We start from the raw sequence: 22,142 nt of genomic DNA on the forward strand, positions 1-22,142 counted from the left end.
GTACCATGGCTAGTTGCAGTTTTTCCTTGTCGATTGGTGCCTCCGAGATTGGCTCGGAGAGATCCTAGATGGGGCTTTTGCCTAAAAGTTTGACATTCTCTTGCTCCAGCTGATTAATTTTTGCGAGGAGGTTGTGCTAGATGGAGGAGGTGGAATCTCATATGGTGATTTGGAGCGGGCGGGGCATTGGGTTGGGTTTTGGTGTTGAGGCTTATAGTTGGTTCCGGCCTCACCACCTTAATGTGGTGACAGGTGCTGGTTGCTTTTGCTCTGGCATGTTTTGTGCCATCCGGGGTGCAAGCGTACGCCAGGGCAGTACTGTGGTATTGACAGCTAGGGTTGACGTAGGCTTCATGCCTCTTGGGAATAGTAGGGTTAGCACTTGGCCCAGCTTTGCTTGTGTGTTACTCTTTTGCAAGCGATTGGCTTCTTTGATGTCCAGGCACTGCTTGTCGGCGGCGTTATCGTTGATGATGCTAGAGAAGGGCTTGAAGGTCACCATGGCTGGGAGCAGAGCATGCAATGTGGAAGAGAGAAGGGGGAAGGGATTTTCACGCGAAAGGTTACGGCTTTGAGCGAGGAGATCGACTGCAGGAAAACAAATAGATACACAAGAGTTAACTCGAGTTTGCGGTGATTTAAAAAGAGTTACCATGCATGATTGTTGCATAGCCATCAAATAATCATGATGGGGCTGGATCACATCGCTCAACACCTGAGACGAATCTTCCATGATGCTTTGGAGAAAGGTGCCTTCATTAAAGTGATGGATTCCCAAGTAGTGGTTTAGTGGCTCTCCCACATCAATGAATGGATTAGGTGGCATCGACACATGGTATGGTCAGAGGCGGTAGCCGTTGATCGGCTTCTGGAATCATTCTCCGTTGAGCATTGAGCGTTTCAAGGAAGAAGGTGCCGTCGTAGAATTTCTCCATGCTCCAAAATGGTCCTGTCCACCTGAGCTTTAGCTTTCCAGGATGTGAATCCATCTGAGACTGGAACAACAAAATTGTATCTTCTTCCTTGAATAGGCAAACCTTGTAATTTCGGCGGTCGACCCATTTCTTCCTCCTTTTTTGGACAACTGCGGTGGTGACAAAGAAGCTCTTGAAGCGTTCTTCATCTAGCTTGAGGAGCTAGTCCAGACGATGCTGTAGGGAATATTCCAGGCTTAACTTCTGAGCTACGGCAATTCGAAGGCTTGGCACTAGGAACTCCATCATCGGCATGACTGCCTTTGTGCCGTATACTATTTTGAATGGGGTCATTTCTGTGGAGACCTTGTATGCTGTGCAGAACGCCCATAAAGCTACGTACAGCCTTTCATCCCAGTGATTTTGGTTTTCATTGACCAACTTTGTGAGGATCCACTTGAGGATTTTGTTGGACAACTCTGCCTAACCATTGGCCTGCAAAATAACGTACTGTGGACCACTTATGGATTATGACATGCTAAGTGACCAATTCTTGGATGACATCATTCACAAAGCGCTTGCCCTAGTCACTACTAATGAGTTTGATCAGGCATCCAAACCGACAAATTATCATCTCGTAGAGGAATCTGGCAATCACATCCATTTTCACATCCATATTCATACATCCACATCCACATCCACATCCATACATCCACATCCACATCTACATCTACATCCATTTCCACATCCACATTCATACATCCACATCCACATCCACACATCCATTTCCACATCCACATTCATACATCCACATCCACATCCATACATACACATCCACATCTACATCCATACATCCATTTGCACATCCACATTCATACATCCACATCCACATCCACATCCATACATCCACATCCATATATCCACGTCCACATCTACATCCATACATCCATTTTCACATCCACATCCAGGCACATGCTATTACCATTTAATAGCTTTTTCTATATTGATACCGATAATAGGACTTTTTTCTAAATTTCAGCCAATTGCTTGGCCTAAATTGAAGATTCTTTTTCTGACAACTAGTTCCGTATTCCTTCTCAATTCCTCAATTGAATTATATTCAATATTCTTCTTTTGAATAAAAGAATTTATGGGATTTGTAGAAATCAATTTTACCCATATTTTCTCTTATGGTAAAATAATCATAAATCAAATTTATACAAAAAAATTCCTCTTCTTCCCATTTAATTTCTAGGATCCCAATTACCATGGGAATTCCTCTTTTCCCATCAAATATTTCTTATAAAAAAATTTATTTAAAATATCCATTATTTCAATATGCTAGAAATTTCTCTTTGTCCATCTAAATGATGGAATTCCAAATGTCGTAAGGATTCCTCTTTTGACAATTAAATGTCTCTCATAGATAAATAAATTTATCTAAAAGTTTATCTTTGAAATTAAATGAATTATCCCATAATTCCAATATGATAAGAAGTTCTCTTTTTTCCATCTAATGATGGAATTCCAAATGTAATGGAAATTTCTCTTTTAACATTTAATTATTTCTCATAGATAAATAAATTTATCTAAAAATCCATTTTTAAAATTAAATAAATTATCCCATAATTCCAATATAATAAGAAATTCTCTTTTCCTATCCAATCATGGAATTCCAATGTAATGGGAATTCCTCTTTTAACATTTAATTATTTCTCATAGATAAAAAAATTTATCTAAAAATTTATTTTTAAAATTAAATGAATTATCCCATAATTCCAATATGATAGGAAATTCTCTTTTCCCATCCAATCATGAAATTCCAAATGTAATGGGAATTCCTCTTTTAATATTTAATTATTTTTTATATATAAATAAATTTATCTAAAAAATTATTTTTAAAATTAAATAAATTATCCCATAATTCCAATATGATAGGAAATTCTCTTTTCCCATCCAATCATGGAATTCCAATGTAATGGGAATTCCTCTTTTAACATTTAATTATTTCTCATAGATAAATAAATTTATCTAAAAAATCATTTTTGAAATTAAATGAATTATCCCATAATTCCAATATGATAGGAAATTCTCTTTTCCCATCTAATCATGAAATTCCAAATGTAATGGGAATTTCTCTTTTAACATTTAATTATTTCTCATAGATAAATAAATTTATCTAAAAATTTATTTTTAAAATTAAATGAATTATCCCATAATTCCAATATGATAGGAAATTCTCTTTTCCCATCCAATCATGAAATTCCAAATATAATGGGAATTCCTATTTTAACATTTAATTATTTCTCATAGATAAATAAATTTATCTAAAAATTTATTTTTGAAATTAAATGAATTATCCCATAATTCTAATATGATAGGAAATTCTCTTTTCCCATCCAATCATGAAATTCTAAATGTAATGGGAATTCCTCTTTTAACATTTAATTATTTCTCATAGATAAATAAATTTATCTAAAAATTTATTTTTAAAATTAAATAAATTATCCCATAATTCCAATATGATAGAAAATTCTCTTTTCCCATCCAATCATGGAATTCCAAATGTAATGGGAATTCCTCTTTTAACATTTAATTATTTCTCATAGATAAATAAATTTATCAAAAAAATTATTTTTAAAATTAAATGAATTATCCCATAATTCCAATATGATAGGAAATTCTCTTTTCCCATCCAATCATGAAATTCCAAATGTAATGGGAATTCCTCTTTTAACATTTAATTATTTCTCATAGATAAATAAATTTATCGAAAATTTTATTTTTAAAATTAAATGAATTATCCCATAATTCCAATATGATAGGAAATTCTCTTTTCCCATCCAATCATGAAATTCCAAATGTAATGGGAATTCCTCTTTTAACATTTAATTATTTCTCAAAGATAAATAAATTTATCTAAAAATTCATTAATTATGCATAAACCTAAAAATCAATATTTCTATGATTACAAGTTATGTGTAATTTTTACAGAAATTTTGCCATAGCTCCGCTGCTATTACTGATAAATCTCAATTTATTCCAAAAGAATGAACTTTAACATTATGGATATGATTACAATGATCCCTAATTGGATCATTAACCCATTATGGATTGAATCATAAATTTTCATGAAATAACTAACTTAAAAGCATAAAAAGGCCATTAATTTGGCCTCCAATCAAACAAGCATAGAATTTATTCTTGGATTAGGGAAAAGCTTCAAAAGAAGCTTCATTTGGATTGAGAATAGGTCATGGACATGATCATTCTTTGAGTGAGAGAGAGAAATTACATAAAAACCATTAAAATTAAGCATAAATGGAAATTTATGTATTTCCTTACTACCATTCGTCAATTAACTTCAATAGCATTAAAAATCCATTCCAATTAAGCTTCTCAAGCTTGAGAGGGGTTGAGAAGAGAGAAACATTGAGAAATTATAGAAAAAGACCAAAATTCACCCTTTACCTTACAAATTACTTGATTCTTTGATCACGGTAGAGGCCCCCAACCAATCAATTGATTTGGTATGTTGATGGAGTCACCAATGGAGATTGAAGAAAGAGGGAAGTTCCAATTTCTTCAATTTGGAGAGAATTTTAGAGAATAGTAAAAATTATCATTATTTCAACATAATACTGGCATAGTATAGTTCTCATATTTTTTTACAAAGGGCTAAGGATCTATTTATAGGAGAGAGGGAGGCCTCTAACCAAGTCCACCTAATTTCTAGAATTTTTCAAGTTCAGTTTGGTTGAATTTGGACAAGATTTGGACCTAGTTTGGTTCCCTTTTGATTTGGTTTGATCCAAGAGAGAGGAGAGATAAAAATATCACATTATTTTTTAGTTTAAAACTCATTCAAGCATATGAAGTAGGCGCCTCCTTGAAGGGACTCCCCTTCCTTACACATGTGTCAAAATGGAATCATTATACCCAAAATATCTCATTTTTTTTGTAATACTCATAGTCTTTTACTAATAAGCCTTGTACATAGTCAACTCTTCATCTTATGTGGGCATTCACTCATTTTTGGGTATCTTCTTTTACAAATTGGATTTATCTTCTCCCCACACATGGATTGATCCTATTGGCCCATAGGAACCTTAAATGGACCATAATCCAAATTTTTTTGAAAATCTAGACCCTTAGGCTAAGGTCCTTTATACCTATTTCCAATTAATTCCAATTGCACATTGGAAAGTTCTTTTTGAATTTTTGTTTCAGGGGAACCTATTTTAGACACTAGGAGGATTTTTATATCCAAAAATATCTCAATTTTGGACTACCTCTCTCTAGATATTTTCTCTCTCTAGGTCAAAACATGGTAAAACATAATCTTTCTTTTATTTCAGAGAGGGGAATAATTATAAGATCAGAAAGGGAGGTTCTGACTCCTGTATACCTCAAAAGCTGGGGGGAGAGGAATCTTACAACATGTATGAGTGGTCTAAGGTGGAGGAGCTACTTGAAGATTTTGGGTATCTTGAAAGTCTAGAAAAGTTTTTCACGAGGAGCTCAACAATCAGGAAGCTCCCTTCTTCCTTCGCAGAATTGAAAATGCTATGGGAGCTTGGCATGCATCACTGCACTGAGCTAGAGGACCTACCAAAAGATTTTGGGTCTTTTGAAAGTCTAGAAGAGTTTTATGCATGAAGCTTCCTTCTTCCTTCACGCAGCTGAAAAACCTATGGAAGCTTGGAATAGGAGGGTGCCTTAAACTGGAGGAGCTATCAGAAGATTTTTTGGGTCTCTTGAAAGTCTAGAAGAGGTTGATGTAGGGGGCTCATCAATCACAAAGCTTCCTTTTTCTTTCAGGGAGCTGAAAAAGCTACGGAAGCTTGGCATGGGAGGGTTCCTTAAGCTGGAGGAGCTACTAGAAGATTTTGGTTCTTTTGAAAGTCTAAAAGAGTTTTCTGCAAAGGGGCTCAATAATCACGAAGCTTCCGGAAGATTTTGGTTCTCTTGAAAGTTTAGAAGAGTTTTCTACAAGGGGCTCAATAAAGCTTCCTTCTTCCTTCGAGGGGGCTGAAAAAGCTACAGATGCGTGACATGTATGAGTGCTCTAAGTTGGAGGATTTTGGGCATATTAAAAGTCTAGAAGAGTTTTCTGCAAGGAGCTCATCTCAGGAAGCTCCCTTTATCCTTCGGGCAATTGAAAAAGGTACGAGAGCTTGACATGCATCACTACATTGAGCTGGAGGAGCTACTAGAAGATTTTGGGTCTCTTAAAAGTCTAGAAGAGTTTTATGCATGGGGCTTAGCAATCACGAGCCTTCCTTCTTCCTTCAAGGATCTGAAAAAGTCACAAAAGCTTAACATGAATCAATGCTCCAAGCTACCATAAATTTTTGGGTCTCTTGCAAGTCTAGAAGAGTTTGATGCAGGGAGCTCAACAATCACAAAGCTCCCTCCTTCCTTCGGGTAGCTGAGTAGTTGGAAGAGCTACCACAAGATTGGCTTAGATAAGTGCTCTAAGTAGTTGGAGGAGCTATCGAAAGATTGTCAGTTCTTAGAAATACATGACGGATCAATAGAATACACAACAAACAATGAGAACAAAGAGGTAGAATAAAATCATCCACAGTTTGAAAAATGCGCCATAAATGAAGATCTTCTACCTTTTATTTCATCAAATGAAATCAATGAGGCAATATGCAATAATAATTATAATACATCTACCTATTCTTCACGTGTTGGAATAGGACTTTACATTGATAAAATTAGAGATAGACCAGTTGACTTGTATGGATTTGTTGTAAGATGACATTGATGATAGTACTATAAAAGGATATAAATCATTATTTACCTTTCTACATATTATAACATTATGTTGAATTTTTATTCTTTATTATAAAAATATTTATGTTTGACAAATTTATGTGATAAATTTTTACTAAATGTTTTGGTGGACTTCATTTGGAGTATTCCATTATTTTTTCTAGTGGCACTTTGATAAAATTTTTAAACTTTGATTTTTTATAATGGTAAGGTGATCCAAGGAATGGTGGCATTGCTCATCCTTGCCATGACTTTGGATCCAAGTGGGTTCTTGGGGTGCCACTTGTAGCTTGGGTTTTTGTGGGAAGGTAGGTCCTTGTGGGGCACCCTTGTCATCTAAAGCACCTCTCCCCTAAAACCCAGGGTAACACTACCATCCACCAAAGCATCACACAAAAATGGGTTCAAAAGGACTTACTACCATCATTAGCCCACCAAGGGGGAAAAAATCAAGGTTTGGATCCCCACAAAGCCTCACCTTCCCAAATCCAGACCTAAACCATCTAAACCCACTCAAAACAACTTGTAGAACACAACACAAGCAAGGACCACATTGATTTACCCATAGTGAGAAATGGCTAGCATTAGAGCTACTTAGAGGGTAATACCAACATTGTGGTTCCCAAGGAAGGGTGTGCTTGAAGTCTAAGGGTTAAGCTCATTTCGAGTGTGAATAAGTTCCCTAGAGTCTTGTAATTAATGCAACTTTTACCACTTCTATAAATAAGTGTTGATCTCATCTTTCTCCATCTTTGTTACATTCTTTCTCCTCCCCACCAAACTAGGAGGTTTCGCTTTGAAATGGTAGAATCATCTTGCAAATGAGACATGCCAACATTTATCATCCCCCATAGAGGTTCTCTTGGGGCCAGAACCTTCGACATTCCTCCCCTTGTGGGCAAGAACCACCAATGTCCCCTTTTATTGGGCAAGGCCATCCAACTTTCCATAGAAGCATGTTTGGTGGTAGTAGCATATTGAATTTATATATCTCCTTGTGGTAATGAGAAGAATATTGTCATGCTTGACCTTGAGCTCAAAGTTATGAGAATCCAAAGCCTAGAAATGATTCAAAAGTAACAAATTATCATCAAGCGAATCATGTGGATTTAATCTATCATCATGACATTGGGATTGTTACCTTTCATGTGTCCAATGGCTTAGCACATGCACACGTGCCTGCTGAGCTATAACAAAGAAAGTAAGAGCTATCGTCTCGACAATCCAAGGTTCAGCAATGCGCTAAGATGAAGCGAAAAAATCTAAACCAACCCAAATAAGGTGTTCTACGATATCTCCCACACAAGTAAGGATTGTCAGATGGACTTGATGTTCTAGAGCCAGTAAGGAAAAGATCAAAAAAAGGAGTGATGAATCAAATCCTATCCTTACTTGATTCTTTAACACGATGGATCAAGTAGATGTTGTGCCTCAAGAAACTTTGTTGTCATATTCTAGTAATGAAGGAAGTTTTTATGGTTGTTCCTTCCATGGTCACTTAAAAACATAGGCTTAAAATCAGTGAATTGTGTGAGCCTTCTATTAGTTGAAATCGATGGTCACCATGGGCAAAGATGAGCTTTATGGCCTAATGTTGTTTTTGTTTACACAAGCAAGTTCTTACGACCTCTTGAATTGGTTTAATAGGGTTCTTTTGGACTTCTTGCTACTATTTGTGCCTCTATTATTTCTTAGAATTAAATTGTGCATTTGAGGTTGAAGCTGGTAATGAGGCCTTCAGTGGTTTATATGCTTTATGCAACCAAATGATGGGATTGCCATCATAATATTCTTGAGATTGAAGTTAATGTTTGGACAACCATATTTGCTTTACCTTTGGATCTTTGAACACCCATATTTGCTTTACCTTTGAAGCTTTAGGGTGTTGCCTCCTTTGTTTAGTTGATTTCTTTGTTGTAGGCATATGGAATTTGGTATTCAACTTAGAGATCCAAATTTTAGTGTTGTTTTGGTAAAATGCATGGGCTTGTAGAATTTTCTTTGGTATTCGCAGTTGTTAAATAGGCAAATCTTTTGGAAACGCTTGTGGAGATTTGTATGTATAAGGCTATGGGGTTATTTTCTTTGGTGGCTTCCATGGTTTTCATTGAGCAAGGTGTTGATTGGCGTGGTAGGCTAGATTTGCATCTTGCCCTTGTAGTAGCCTTATGCTATGGGTTTATCTTCTTTGGTGGTTTTCATTGAGAACAAGGTGTTGATTTGTATGGTAGGCCAGATTTTCATCTTGCCCCTGAAGAAGTAGCCTTATGCTACTAATGTTTTTATTTTCTACCCACCTTTACATGCCTTGGAAGTATTGTGATTCTATTTTTTCCCTTTTTCGAGAGATAGAGCCTTAGAATATACAATGTTTCTTATTGGTCCTTGCTCCTTTGATGATTTAGTAGGAAACAATGTTAATGACAACGCTAGTGGCTTTGACATAGTAAAGCTTATTTTGATGATATAGATGTCGATGAGCATTTGACTCCTGTTCATTTGTTCTCATTATTGGGCTTTTAACAAGAGGGGAGGTTGATGGTCAGGAGAGAGGTTGGTGATGGTGGCAAGGTCAGGCTAGGGCTCATAGTGGTTTTTATTGATGAGATTTTTTGAGAAGAAGCTTTGCTCTTCTTTCACACAAGTTATTGTGGAATGACAACTACTAAGGTAGACAATGTTTGTGCCATCAACCAAAATGTCATAATTCATGTAACCCATGTAATTCATGTAACCCATGGTTGGAGCTTTTGTAGAGCTCATAAGCTGGATCCATACATTTTGTTGCCAACAATGTTGCTTGGCTAATGCATTTCCGAAGATCCTTTGTGATGAGGTTGTGGTCCATAATTATGTTTAGTTTAGCTTGGCATTCTTCATAACAGTTGTGTGCTTTTAGATAAATCATCCTCCTTAGCCTCAAGTCTTCTTCATTTAGCATTTGAACATTTGGAATCTACATAGTATTCTCATATACATGTGTTATTAGTTATCCTTGAGTAGGTTCTAGTCTTGATATCTTTTTCTAGAGTAGGTGTTTCTTCCATTTCTTCTTGTATATCCTCTGAATTCTCAAATTCAATACTAAAGTCCAATTTCATTTCTCCTTTTGAGAGAAAATTGTCAATTTATGCTCAATGTGGCTGACCGTGCATGTATTTTGCATTTATTTTTCACCTAGGATCCAGTCATGATCCAAAGGATCAAAAGAATACACAACAAACAATGAGAACAAAGAGGTACAATAAAATCATTCAGAGTTTGAAGAATGCACCACAAATGAAGATCTTCTACCTTTGATTTCATCAAATGAAATCAATGAGCCAATATGCAATAATGATGTTAATACATCTACCTATTCTTCAAGTATTGGAATAGATCTTTACATTGATAGACTTACACACTATCCAATTTTGAGATTTGCAAAAAAGAATATTGCCAAAGGCAGGTGTTTTAGATAGATGGTCAAACATAACCTTCTTTCTTTTTTTCTCATTGTCCACTTTTTTCTCCCTTGGTTTCAAGAATAGGAACACCTCCGTCTCATCAATTCCTCTTGCTCCTAACTAGAGACCATTTGTACTTGGACATCAAGTAAAATATGTGGTTTGCACTCATGATCAAGATATTGCAACTATGTTGGTAATGTGCTTTTCCATGTTGTTAAGTCTTAGGTTTCGGGTTTGATTCACGTTAGTACTTTTTGACAATACATCATCAAATACTAACTCAAACACAAGGACAAATAAAAACTACATGGGGAGGAATCCTCAAAACACAAGGACAAATAAAAATTGCATGGGGAGGACTCCTTAAAATAGTCAAAGAAACTCAAGAACTAGGCTCATCCAAAAAGGGAACTACAATCTCAAGACTTTTTTTAAAGACACAAGAAGAGTAGGAAAAACAAAGCTCACTCATGTCAAATGAGTAAGGTGTCTATAGTTTTCCTCCTCAAACAAATTTGTATGTGTTTCAAAAAGTTGTTGGGCTTGTAAGGACTCTTTGGCTTTCTACTGCGGTACATGTTTCTCAACCAATTTGGACGTGGATTTTACTTTATTACGAGGTATGTGTGCCTTTTCTTGGAAGCATGTGGGCATATTCAAGGCACTGCAACTAACTATCCATTTTGTATACTAACCATGTTGATGGATGCCTACAGCAACTAGGTGGTTTGGGCAATCAATGAATAAATGCTTAACACTGCATTTATCATACATAGGCTTTGGAAACGCAAGGTTTTCCACATTTGGAGCATTTCGATTTTGACAATCCACAATCTCGTGCAACCCTTGTCAATAGAGGCACTATAGATGTGTTTGGGCCTTATTGATAGCCCTCAATGGTGGTTTGGTCCTTTTTTTGGATATCATCTCAGTACTTGAATTTATTAATGGAGTTGTTTGCATGGTATTTAGGCCTTATTGTTTGTAATTTTCTATGTAATTTCTAACACATTATTGGGCACTGAGTTGTGTGGTACATAGATTTGCCATGAGCACAATACAAGAACACAAATTCTAGATAAGGAAATACGGATTTAAATGGATCCATCTCTACAAATCACATAACTTCTTTGGTTTGCAAAGAGCACGAGTCTTGAGGGATTCGGACAATTGGTTATACCAATGGATCTTATTCTGGGTGGTACCTTTAAGCATGCTTCCACTTTCATAGCTGCAAACAAGCAAAGAAGAGCATAAACAGACCGGAGCGAGCATCATGACAGCCTCCTTTTAGCTCCTACTAGCAAGCGAGAAAAAGATAATGAGACAAAGAAGTGACTATAAAGTGAATTGGGCCACGTCAACACTGGACTGCAAGAGAGAGAAGGGAAGGTGAAAAACAAACGTGTACACAGAAGAGTGAGGTGCCATCTTGGTGGCCTTAATCTTTGCGAGGTCAACTTGCTACTTGAGAATGGAAAACTTGGTAGCGAGCCTAGTGGTGGCCTCCTTGACCTCAACCTCCCTCCAATCCTTATAGATCTAGGTCTATGGCTCTAGCTTGAACGTCTACTGCTGGGTCCTTACTGACTGCTCCTTCACACACACACTGCACGGCAAAACACTAGCAACAAATAGTAGAGAGGCACAAGGTGCAGGAAAAGAAATGAGCAACACAATTTTGACTACAAAAAAATAAAAAAAATCAAAGATAAGGATAAAATTTAAACCATTATAAAAGCGACCAATATGAGCACGTGAGAGTGAGTGTGAAAATGAAGAGCAAATTCTTTATAACAATCTCACAACCAAATGAGCATGCGAGCGCATGTGTGTGTAAACAAAGCAAGAGTACATTTACATCAAATCCAAGCATACGTAAAGCACAAGTGCATGAGATGATCTCATTCCAAAGAACGACAAGGCCCTGCCCAATTCCAATCTCTCACTCTTTGTTTCAACATTTGGGCATTTCTCATCCCCTTGGAAGTAGTATGCACATCACTTTTCTTATTGGTTTGATATTTTGAACTTTGAGAATTGGATCCTCATAACTAGATTCAATTGAAGCGGTTTTCACTAACTAAATCAAAGCCATTCTAAATGCTCACTTGGTGATCTCCATTCCCAATCTTCTTAACTTTTCTTCTTTGGCCATGCTTCCTAACTGGCTTATTCGCTTGTTGCTTAGCTTGGAATCAACGAGTGATAATATTCACTATAACAAGATGAGGGATTAACAATGCTTTTTATTGAAGTTTTAGTGGTGTTTTACGTTTCATCGTTATAAGCATCGCTCAACGGTATTTATAAACATTGCTATAAGCACCGCTAGGTGTGGCATTGAAAAAAAAATACTCTAAATAAAATCCACAAAAACATCTAGTAAAAATTTATCACATAAATTTGTCAAACATAAATATTTGTATAATAAAGAACAAAAACTCAACAAAATTTTCTATGCACATATTTTTAGGTGCTGGAAGAAGGACCCGTGCATAAAACTTTTCTAGACTTTCAAGAGACCCAAAATCTTTCTTTCCTCCAGCTCTCGTAGCTTTTTCAGCTGCCGGAAGGAAGAAGGAAGCTTCGTGATCGCTGATGTTGGAATTAGGGTTGCAGGAATGCACACACAACTTCAAGAAGATGAGGAAGCTTGAGCACAACACAGTAGTGTATTATGAGTGCCAAAAATGAAAGATAACAAGCCCTAGAAGATAATGGGCGTATATACAATGCACGGGGGAAAAAACCTCCTAGTGAGGGAAAAAGTGCCCCGGCGGTCCTAAGTGTGTTCACACACATCACTACTATAATATGGTAACAGCTGAGCCCCTTGCATCAAACTTTTCTAGGCTTTCAAGAGACCCAAAATCTTCCGGTAGCTCCTCCAGCTTAGAGCACCCACCCATGTTAAGCTCCCGTAGCTTTTTCAGCTGCCCGAAGGAAGAAGGAAGCTTCGTGATTGCTGAGCCCCTTGCATCAAACTCTTCTAGGCTTTCAAGAGACCCAAAATCTTCCGGTAGCTCCTCCAGCTTAGAGCACCCACCCATGTTAAGCTCCCGTAGCTTTTTCAGCTGCCCGAAGGAAGAAGGAAGCTTCGTGATTGCTGAGCCCCTTGCATCAAACTCTTCTAGGCTTTCAAGAGACCCAAAATCTTCCGGTAGCTCCTCCAGCTTAGAGCACTCCCACATCTTAAGCTCCCGTAGCTTTTTCAGCTGCCCGAAGGAAGAAGGAAGCTTCGTGATTGCTGAGCCCCATGCATGAAACTTTTCTAGGCTTTCAAGAGACCCAAAATCTTCCGGTAGCTCCTCCAGCTTAGAGCACTCCCACATCTTAAGCTCCCGTAGCTTTTTCAGCTGCCGGAAGGAAGAAGGAAGCTTCGTGATCGCTGAGCCACTTGCATCAAACTTTTCTAGGCTTTCAAGAGACCCAAAATCTTCCGGTAGCTCCTCCAGCTTAGAGCACCCACCCATGTTAAGCTCCCGTAGCTTTTTCAGCTGCCCGAAGGAAGAAGGAAGCTTCGTGATTGCTGAGCCCCATGCATTAAACTTTTCTAGGCTTTCAAGAGACCCAAAATCTTCCGGTAGCTCCTCCAGCTTAGAGCACCCACCCATGTTAAGCTCCCGTAGCTTTTTCAGCTGCCCGAAGGAAGAAGGAAGCTTCGTGATTGCTGAGCCCCTTGCATCAAACTTTTCTAGGCTTTCAAGAGACCCAAAATCTTCCGGTAGCTCCTCCAGCTTAGAGCACCCACCCATGTTAAGCTCCCGTAGCTTTTTCAGCTGCCCGAAGGAAGAAGGAAGCTTCGTGATTGCTGAGTCCCTTGCATCAAACTCTTCTAGGCTTTCAAGAGACCCAAAATCTTCCGGTAGCTCCTCCAGCTTAGAGCACTCCCACATCTTAAGCTCCCGTAGCTTTTTCAGCTGCCCGAAGGAAGAAGGAAGCTTCGTGATTGCTGAGCCCCATGCATGAAACTTTTCTAGGCTTTCAAGAGACCCAAAATCTTCCGGTAGCTCCTCCAGCTTAGAGCACTCCCACATCTTAAGCTCCCGTAGCTTTTTCAGCTGCCCGAAGGAAGAAGGAAGCTTCGTGATTGCTGAGCCCCATGCATTAAACTTTTCTAGGCTTTCAAGAGACCCAAAATCTTCCGGTAGCTCCTCCAGCTTAGAGCACCCACCCATGTTAAGCTCCCGTAGCTTTTTCAGCTGCCCGAAGGAAGAAGGAAGCTTCGTGATTGCTGAGCCCCATGCATTAAACTTTTCTAGGCTTTCAAGAGACCCAAAATCTTCCGGTAGCTCCTCCAGCTTAGAGCACCCACCCATGTAAAGCTCCCGTAGCTTTTTCAGCTGCCCGAAGGAAGAAGGAAGCTTCGTGATTGCTGAGCCCCTTGCATTAAACTTTTCTAGGCTTTCAAGAGACCCAAAATCTTCCGGTAGCTCCTCCAGCTTAGAGCACTCCCACATCTTAAGCTCCCGTAGCTTTTTCAGCTGCCCGAAGGAAGAAGGAAGCTTCGTGATTGCTGAGCCCCTTGCATGAAACTTTTCTAGGCTTTCAAGAGACCCAAAATCTTCCGGTAGCTCCTCCAGCTTAGAGCACTCCCACATCTTAAGCTCCCGTAGCTTTTTCAGCTGCCCGAAGGAAGAAGGAAGCTTCGTGATTGCTGAGCCCCTTGCATCAAACTTTTCTAGGCTTTCAAGAGACCCAAAATCTTCCGGTAGCTCCTCCAGCTTAGAGCACCCACCCATGTTAAGCTCCCGTAGCTTTTTCAGCTGCCCGAAGGAAGAAGGAAGCTTCGTGATTGCTGAGCCCCTTGCATCAAACTCTTCTAGGCTTTCAAGAGACCCAAAATCTTCCGGTAGCTCCTCCAGCTTAGAGCACCCACCCATGTTAAGCTCCCGTAGCTTTTTCAGCTGCCCGAAGGAAGAAGGAAGCTTCGTGATTGCTGAGCCCCTTGCATCAAACTCTTCTAGGCTTTCAAGAGACCCAAAATCTTCCGGTAGCTCCTCCAGCTTAGAGCACCCACCCATGTTAAGCTCCCGTAGCTTTTTCAGCTGCCCGAAGGAAGAAGGAAGCTTCGTGATTGCTGAGCCCCTTGCATCAAACTCTTCTAGGCTTTCAAGAGACCCAAAATCTTCCGGTAGCTCCTCCAGCTTAGAGCACTCCCACATCTTAAGCTCCCGTAGCTTTTTCAGCTGCCCGAAGGAAGAAGGAAGCTTCGTGATTGCTGAGCCCCATGCATGAAACTTTTCTAGGCTTTCAAGAGACCCAAAATCTTCCGGTAGCTCCTCCAGCTTAGAGCACTCCCACATCTTAAGCTCCCGTAGCTTTTTCAGCTGCCGGAAGGAAGAAGGAAGCTTCGTGATCGCTGAGCCACTTGCATCAAACTTTTCTAGGCTTTCAAGAGACCCAAAATCTTCCGGTAGCTCCTCCAGCTTAGAGCACCCACCCATGTTAAGCTCCCGTAGCTTTTTCAGCTGCCCGAAGGAAGAAGGAAGCTTCGTGATTGCTGAGCCCCATGCATTAAACTTTTCTAGGCTTTCAAGAGACCCAAAATCTTCCGGTAGCTCCTCCAGCTTAGAGCACCCACCCATGTTAAGCTCCCGTAGCTTTTTCAGCTGCCCGAAGGAAGAAGGAAGCTTCGTGATTGCTGAGCCCCTTGCATTAAACTTTTCTAGGCTTTCAAGAGACCCAAAATCTTCCGGTAGCTCCTCCAGCTTAGAGCACTCCCACATCTTAAGCTCCCGTAGCTTTTTCAGCTGCCCGAAGGAAGAAGGAAGCTTCGTGATTGCTGAGCCCCTTGCATGAAACTTTTCTAGGCTTTCAAGAGACCCAAAATCTTCCGGTAGCTCCTCCAGCTTAGAGCACTCATCCATGATAAGCTCCCGTAGCTTTTTCAGCTGCCCGAAGGAAGAAGGAAGCTTCGTGATTGCTGAGCCCCTTGCATAAAACACTTCTAGGCTTTCAAGAGACCCAAAATCTTCTGGAAGCTTCTGCAGCAGCTCAGAGCACTCATCCATGTCAAGCCTCTTTAGATTTTTCAGCTGGCCAAAGGAAGAAGGAAGTTTCATCTGTAAAGTACATGAATCAAAGTTCAGAACATGTAAACTTTTAGAAGACCAAAGTCTTCTAACAGCTGCAAGTATTGTCAAATTTTCAGCTGCTCAAGGGAAGATGGGAGCTTCATCATCACTGTGCAATCAGGGATTTTTTAAATTGAATTCTCTCTTGTAAAGTTAAAGTTCACTTTTTAAAGTCAGATCTCATCAAATTACAAACGTTTGCAGATCAACTCGAACATTAAAAAATAATAATAATGACTATATACCTCAAAGTACATAGTGGACCGGAATTCCAGCACAGTAAGAAACTCCAGGCCTAATAATTCTTTAGAAGGAGCACATCTCAACCACCTTATTTCCAATGCTTTTAGCCCCTCATCATCACCCTCCAGATATGTTCCATGCAGAAAAAGCAATCGTAAAGATCGCATTTGGGAGAGCAAACTCGCATTCAAGTTTTTCTGGGAAGTGGCAAGCCCACGGATTTGATCAAGACCCTGCAACCACAAACCAAACCATCATTGCATGGATCGTGTTTTATCGCTCATGTACGGTAGTACTGGCATTGGAGGAGCATAATGCAGATGCTTGGTACAGATCTACATTCACTAATGTAAATATATGGATATTGCACAAACATTGTAAGATCTAGTGTAGAGCAACTGAAATGGAAATACTGGGAGAGCCACCCACCCTCCACACCAGAAACAAGCTTCAAAACAACAAGTGCAAGTGCAAAGATGGAAAAACGGAAAAGCGACCAATCAAAGAGTAAAAAGTTAAGGATGAACAGTATAACAAGTTGCTTTCTGGACACTCACAACAGCCAATTTGAATCTTGGTAGTCTTTCGTTTTTGTGTTGCCTTTGCTTCCTACGGCATTGTTTGCAAACATAAATGTGTGCTGAAAACAGAGAAGTAAATAGAGAAGTGGATAACGCACCTGGTTACTTCGCAGCACTTGCGTCAAAATGGTATCATCCCACACCCTACTCCACTTGCCTGACTGTTTGACAATGCCTCTCCCCAAATCCCTCAAGTGATCGTGCATTGTCAAGCACCCATTTTCATCCACCTTCACTAGACAGAGATCTACCAAGCTCTCTAGACCACTTATCGGACCCTCTACCAAATCATCGCTTTCCCAAAAGTATTTGGCACTCTGCCTGTCTTCACCAATCAAGAAGCAAGCCACATCTAGAAACATTTCCTGCTCATGCTTACTAAGAGCCTCGTAGCTAACCTTCAAACAAGTCTCTATCTCTTTGTACGAAGTAGCGCTACTACTTAAAATCTTGATTGCTTCTTCCCAGAATTTCTTGTCCTTCCTCACCCTAAGATGCCTACCAAGCACCTCCAGTGAAAGGGGAAGACCAGCACATGCTTCACTTACTTTCTTTGCTAGCTGTTCAAAACCTAGATCTGGCGAAGGCTTCCTGAAAGCATTCAGACACAAAAGTCGCAAGGACTCATCACGGTCCATGACTTGTACCTTGTAGCATTCACCCCTGAAGACATCAGAGAAATCATTGTCGCGAGGAAATATTGTTTGGTTCCTGGATGTTACAAGCATTCGACTTCCTGGCTGAAGGGATGTCAGATCTATAATTTCCTCGATGGATTCAAAGTTCTTTGGATCATCCAATATGATCAAGACCTCCTTCTCCCTTAATCCAGCTTTTAAACACGCTTTCTTCTTTCCTGCATCGTCCCCTTGGAACCTCCTTTCAAGCAAATCTTCGAGCAGCTGATCCTGTAATTGACTCCGAGTCTTATCCTGACAATTTTCCACAAAGCTTGCTGCTTGAAACTCCTTTCCAAGTCTCTTGTAAATAGCGCGAGCAAGAGTGGTCTTGCCAATGCCACCCATGCCCCAAAGCAGCACAAAATACACACTTCCCTTTTCTTTCAAACGAAACAGCTCGACCACATCATGGACCCTCTCATCCAAACCAACTTTGAGGTCATCCTCCACGGGAATCCTGCTTTGCGTCTCCTGTGCTATCTTCTCTACGAGAGCTTCCAGCAACTGTCCTTGACGTCTGCACATAATTTGATAATATCGCATAGATTAGTGACAAGTGAGAAGATTAACAACAAAAAACGGTTGCAAAACACAAAAGTTTCGTACTTGTTAAAGGTCTCCAGGCGGAAGCCCTCGAGCCATGAGGCATCACACAGAGCATCTTCCCACCCCTTGATCGTGCTTTCGCTGTGCTCGCCTTGTCTTCGATGGTCCTTGATAGCTTTTGCAAACGCCCCATCATTCTTGTTTCTTAGGTCTTCTGGCTTCACGTCGTCATAGAAGACCGGAAATAGCTTGGCTTTACTAGAGCTCTTGGTGCTCTTCAGCATCTCTACAAGTTCATCCAGACACCACCCAGACTCTGCGTAATTGCTTGTAAAGATGGGCACTTGAATGACTGCTTTTCGGGCAGCTTCCAGCATGAAAGGGCGAACATCGTCTCCTTTAGGGAGCTCCTCCATGTCCAGAAATGCTTTGATCCCACGCATTTTCAGGACATAGTAAAGTATATTTGCGAATCCACGCTTTATGTCTATCCCACGATGGCTGATAAACACCTCATGGGTGCCGATAGACGGATGCAAAGGCTGATGAGCAAGAGCTGGGGGCGGAGTAGCTTCTGTGCTCGGGGAGCGTCGAACATCCATCTCTCTCTCTCTCTCTCTCTCTCTCCCCACTACGTTCCTCTGCTTCTCTCTCTCTCTCTCTCTCTCTCTGCCCCCACACTAAAAACTATCGTCCCTGCCAAGAGACTAAAAAACCTGCCTGAACATCTCTCTTTCTCTCTCTCTCTCTCTCTCTCTCTCTCCCCCCACTACGTTTCTCTTCCTCTGCTTCTCTCTCTCTCTCTCTCTCTCTCTTAGCGCTATGTGCCTCTCGTCTCCATTAGAGGAGACAGGCTTTTAAAACTTCGCCGCAATGGTTTCAACCGGCTCCTTCCAGGCAATTTCTTCGAGTCATCCTTCCATGTAATTTCTTCGAGTCAAGGAAGGCTCCTTCCAGGTAATTTCTCCGAGTCAAGCACGATGTCCCAGTGCTGTTGCTGTCCTGACAGCTTTTTTTCATGGATGTGTGTGTGAACAGCTAAATATTATTTTGTGTGCGCACTCACTGCACAACAGTGAACTGTGTAGATATCTCTGCTTCTTCCAGGTAATTTCTTCGTCGCAACCGGCTCCTTCCAGGTAATTTCTTCGAGTCATCCTTCCATGTAATTTCTTCGAGTCAAGGAAGGCTCCTTCCAGGTAATTTCTCCGAGTCAAGCACGATGTCCCAGTGCTGTTGCTGTCCTGACAGCTTTTTTTCATGAATGATGGACTAGTATTGGACCCTTCCAGGTAATTTCTGCGAGTCAAGCACGATGTCCCAGTGCTGTTGCTTTCCTGACAGCTTTTTCTCATGAATGATGGATGTGTGTGTGAACAGCACTCACTGCACAACAGTGAACTGTGTAGATATCTCTGCCGACCGGATTCAATTATTTTTACTTTTGCATAAATTCTTACTGCACAGTGAACTGTCCCTGTGGCTTTGGGGAAAATTTTTACTTTTGCATAAATTCTTTTTTCTTTTACTTTTTACTTTTTACTTTTTACTGCACAGTGAACTGTCTCTGGGGAAAATTTTTACTTTTGCATAAATTCTTTCCTCCTTATTTGGTAGATATCTGCAAAATAGATTAAATAAATATTTTAAGTAAACTTTTTTATTATTGATATTTTTAACGTATTTATGGTTTTTTAAAACCCGTATTTGCTTGCATATTTTAGTAGCTTTCCAATTAAGTTTGCTGATATTGGAGAGCACTCCAAGAATACGAATCTACATAAAAAGCTTTATTAGTTTAATTTTCATGTCTATTCTAAAATTAAAATGCTTACCCTCTATTCAGCAACTTGAGTTTGTTGTGTAATGGAGAATTGTTTTCCCATAATTCCTGATTTGAGATTTAAAAGCAAGGTTAATATGAGGTTTAACAAATAATAAATTTATTGTTTATACGTTTTTATTTTTATATATTGTTACTTTTACCTTTTTATTTATTATCTTGCCATATCCAAGATTTCCTTATATACTACATTTTTTGTTGTATTTTCTTTAAGATTCTTTGTTTGTGTCTCTATGCGTTCTTCTTTAAATAAGAAAATCTTTAAGGTAACTGATGATTTTGCTTGAAATAATGCAACATATAATTGTCTATGAGAGGAGTGAATACGGGAGTTGATAGATATAATCCTAGGTTTGACAATGTTTGACGTTGTGATTTGTTTATTGTCATACAGAATGCCAATTTTATTGGAAATTGTCTTCTTCTCATTTCAAATGGAAGTTCTATCAATTCCGGTATGAACGTTATTCTTGGTATGAAAACTCTTTCTCTGATATTTGTACCTGAAAATATATTATTTGGTTTTATTTTTTATTTTTTAATGAAAATGTCAAATCATAGACATATAGTTATTCTTATTCAATGTTTTTACTATTTAATGCAAGTCTCTTGGTTGTTTCTTCACAATCATGCACCACCTCCAATCATCTTCTCCATCCTTGACCTTTAGCAACCTGCCAGGAGCTAAGAAGGTTAATATTTAGAAAACATTATAGCATATATATTATTGAATTGATTAAAGACTCGGAATTAGAGAGACAGAGAGAGGACAAGATAGATAGACTGAAAAAGATAGATATTTATCTAAGTGTTTGAAAGAAAAGGCTAAACTATGTTATTTGAATTATAAGCTCAATATAAAATTATAACTATAATTGAAAAGATAGATAGTTCAAGTAATCTAACCTTGTAAAGTCTTTGTGTATTAAAGACCAATTGAAGGAGCATGCATCTATCCAAAATAGTAAACCTAGAGTTTGAAAAAAAAAACACTTAATACTATTTAATGCAAACATCTCTCTCTCTCACTCTCTCTCTCTCTCACTTGCACACACAAACAAACAATCATACTTACATTAATATACATAAATTTATTTTTGTGTCTTTTCATTCTTTGATCTCTTTGCACATTATTTAACAGTTATCTTAATGCCCACCTTCTGATATTTTTGGCTTCAAAATTGCATTATAAATACATATTTAAATAAGAGCATCCTTGCTTTGTAACGGCCTCAGGTTTGTAGGCTTGGGGCCCCCTTTGATATTGTATATCCTCTTTATGCTCCTTTTAGGAGTTTTTCTCATTAATTCTAATCTTTGCCCCCTTTTTAAAAAAAAGTTTATTCTTTCAACACATGTACACTAAGTTGACGGTCCTTTACATTGATTGATTAAAATAATACCAAGCTCTAATTACATCACAATGAAGTAGGATCCTTGTTATTAAGGTAATACACATTAATTAAGTCGAGACTCAATAGTTAGCGTAAGCTCTAACCATAGGATATGGCGAAATGCCTCTTTAACTAAGGCGTGCTCTGTTGATCCTCACATCCATCCATGAGTGGGGCTAGATAAACGATACCTACATTCTCCTCGATTGCCTTGCTATGGATGGTTGCTACCATATCAGCCTTTGGCATGTGGTAACCTTTGCTTTTTTATAATTCCAACGCCCAGCTGCTCGAATCGATCACTACACCATCCCCGCGCAATGCAAGAAGCAAAGCCCCAATTGATGGCATCTGCATATGGACTCCTCAAATCTCCAATGAACTACAGCAATCCATTCATCATGATGTTAAGATGCACGCTAATCACAAAATATAACTCATCATGTTCACGTTAATCACCAATGAATGAGCTGATAAAAAACATTACACTAATTGAGCACCAATATATTCGTGTTTGACATTACCATTGTGCTAGATGAGGCAGCAGAGGGTGAAAGGGGAGGCAGGGCTGCCCTAGCTTCAGCATCGCCGAGCTGCTCTTGCAAAGAGTGGATAGTGGCCTCGGTGA

The 22,142-nt window shown here is 39.2% G+C and overlaps 1 protein-coding gene and 1 long non-coding RNA gene across 6 annotated transcripts in view; one reads left to right on the forward strand and one right to left on the reverse strand.

Moving 5' to 3' along the window:
* Positions 1-12,552: 12,552 nt before the first annotated feature.
* LOC147614574 (uncharacterized) lies at positions 12,553-19,541 on the reverse strand. The gene is made up of 4 exons (XM_086779851.1): positions 18,338-19,541; positions 17,150-18,248; positions 16,473-16,703; positions 12,553-16,215 (listed from the first exon to the last, which is right to left on the reverse strand). The coding sequence occupies exons 1-4, from the start codon at positions 18,877-18,879 to the stop codon at positions 12,958-12,960; spliced, it is 5,130 nt and encodes a 1,709-aa protein (XP_086635977.1). The 5' UTR covers positions 18,880-19,541; the 3' UTR covers positions 12,553-12,957.
* Positions 19,542-20,197: 656 nt separating this feature from the next.
* LOC147614575 (uncharacterized) overlaps positions 20,198-22,142 on the forward strand; it is a 298,802-nt gene continuing 296,857 nt past the window's right edge. The window contains exon 1 of one of the 5 annotated variants that reach the window (XR_015262913.1): positions 20,198-20,593. This is a non-coding gene — a long non-coding RNA (uncharacterized LOC147614575). The remainder of the gene's footprint in view (positions 20,594-22,142) is intronic. The other 4 variants (XR_015262912.1, XR_015262917.1, XR_015262911.1 and 1 more) reach the window with 4 other exon arrangements.

This window comes from Cibotium barometz, chromosome 41 (genome assembly GCF_041138505.1).
Source record: "Cibotium barometz isolate CiBa-2024 chromosome 41, ASM4113850v1, whole genome shotgun sequence".
NCBI lineage: Eukaryota > Viridiplantae > Streptophyta > Polypodiopsida > Cyatheales > Cibotiaceae > Cibotium > Cibotium barometz.

Coding starts and splice junctions, on each gene's coding strand:
- LOC147614574 (XM_086779851.1), bottom strand. CDS start 18,879: ATGGATGTTCGACGCTCCCCGAGCACAGAAGCTACTCCGCCCCCAGCT. Junction 16,704..17,149: donor AAGTGCTGCGAAGTAACCAG/GTGCGTTATCCA, acceptor TTGTGGTTGCAG/GGTCTTGATCAAATCCGTGG. Junction 16,216..16,472: donor GGTCCACTATGTACTTTGAG/GTATATAGTCAT, acceptor TGTACTTTACAG/ATGAAACTTCCTTCTTCCTT.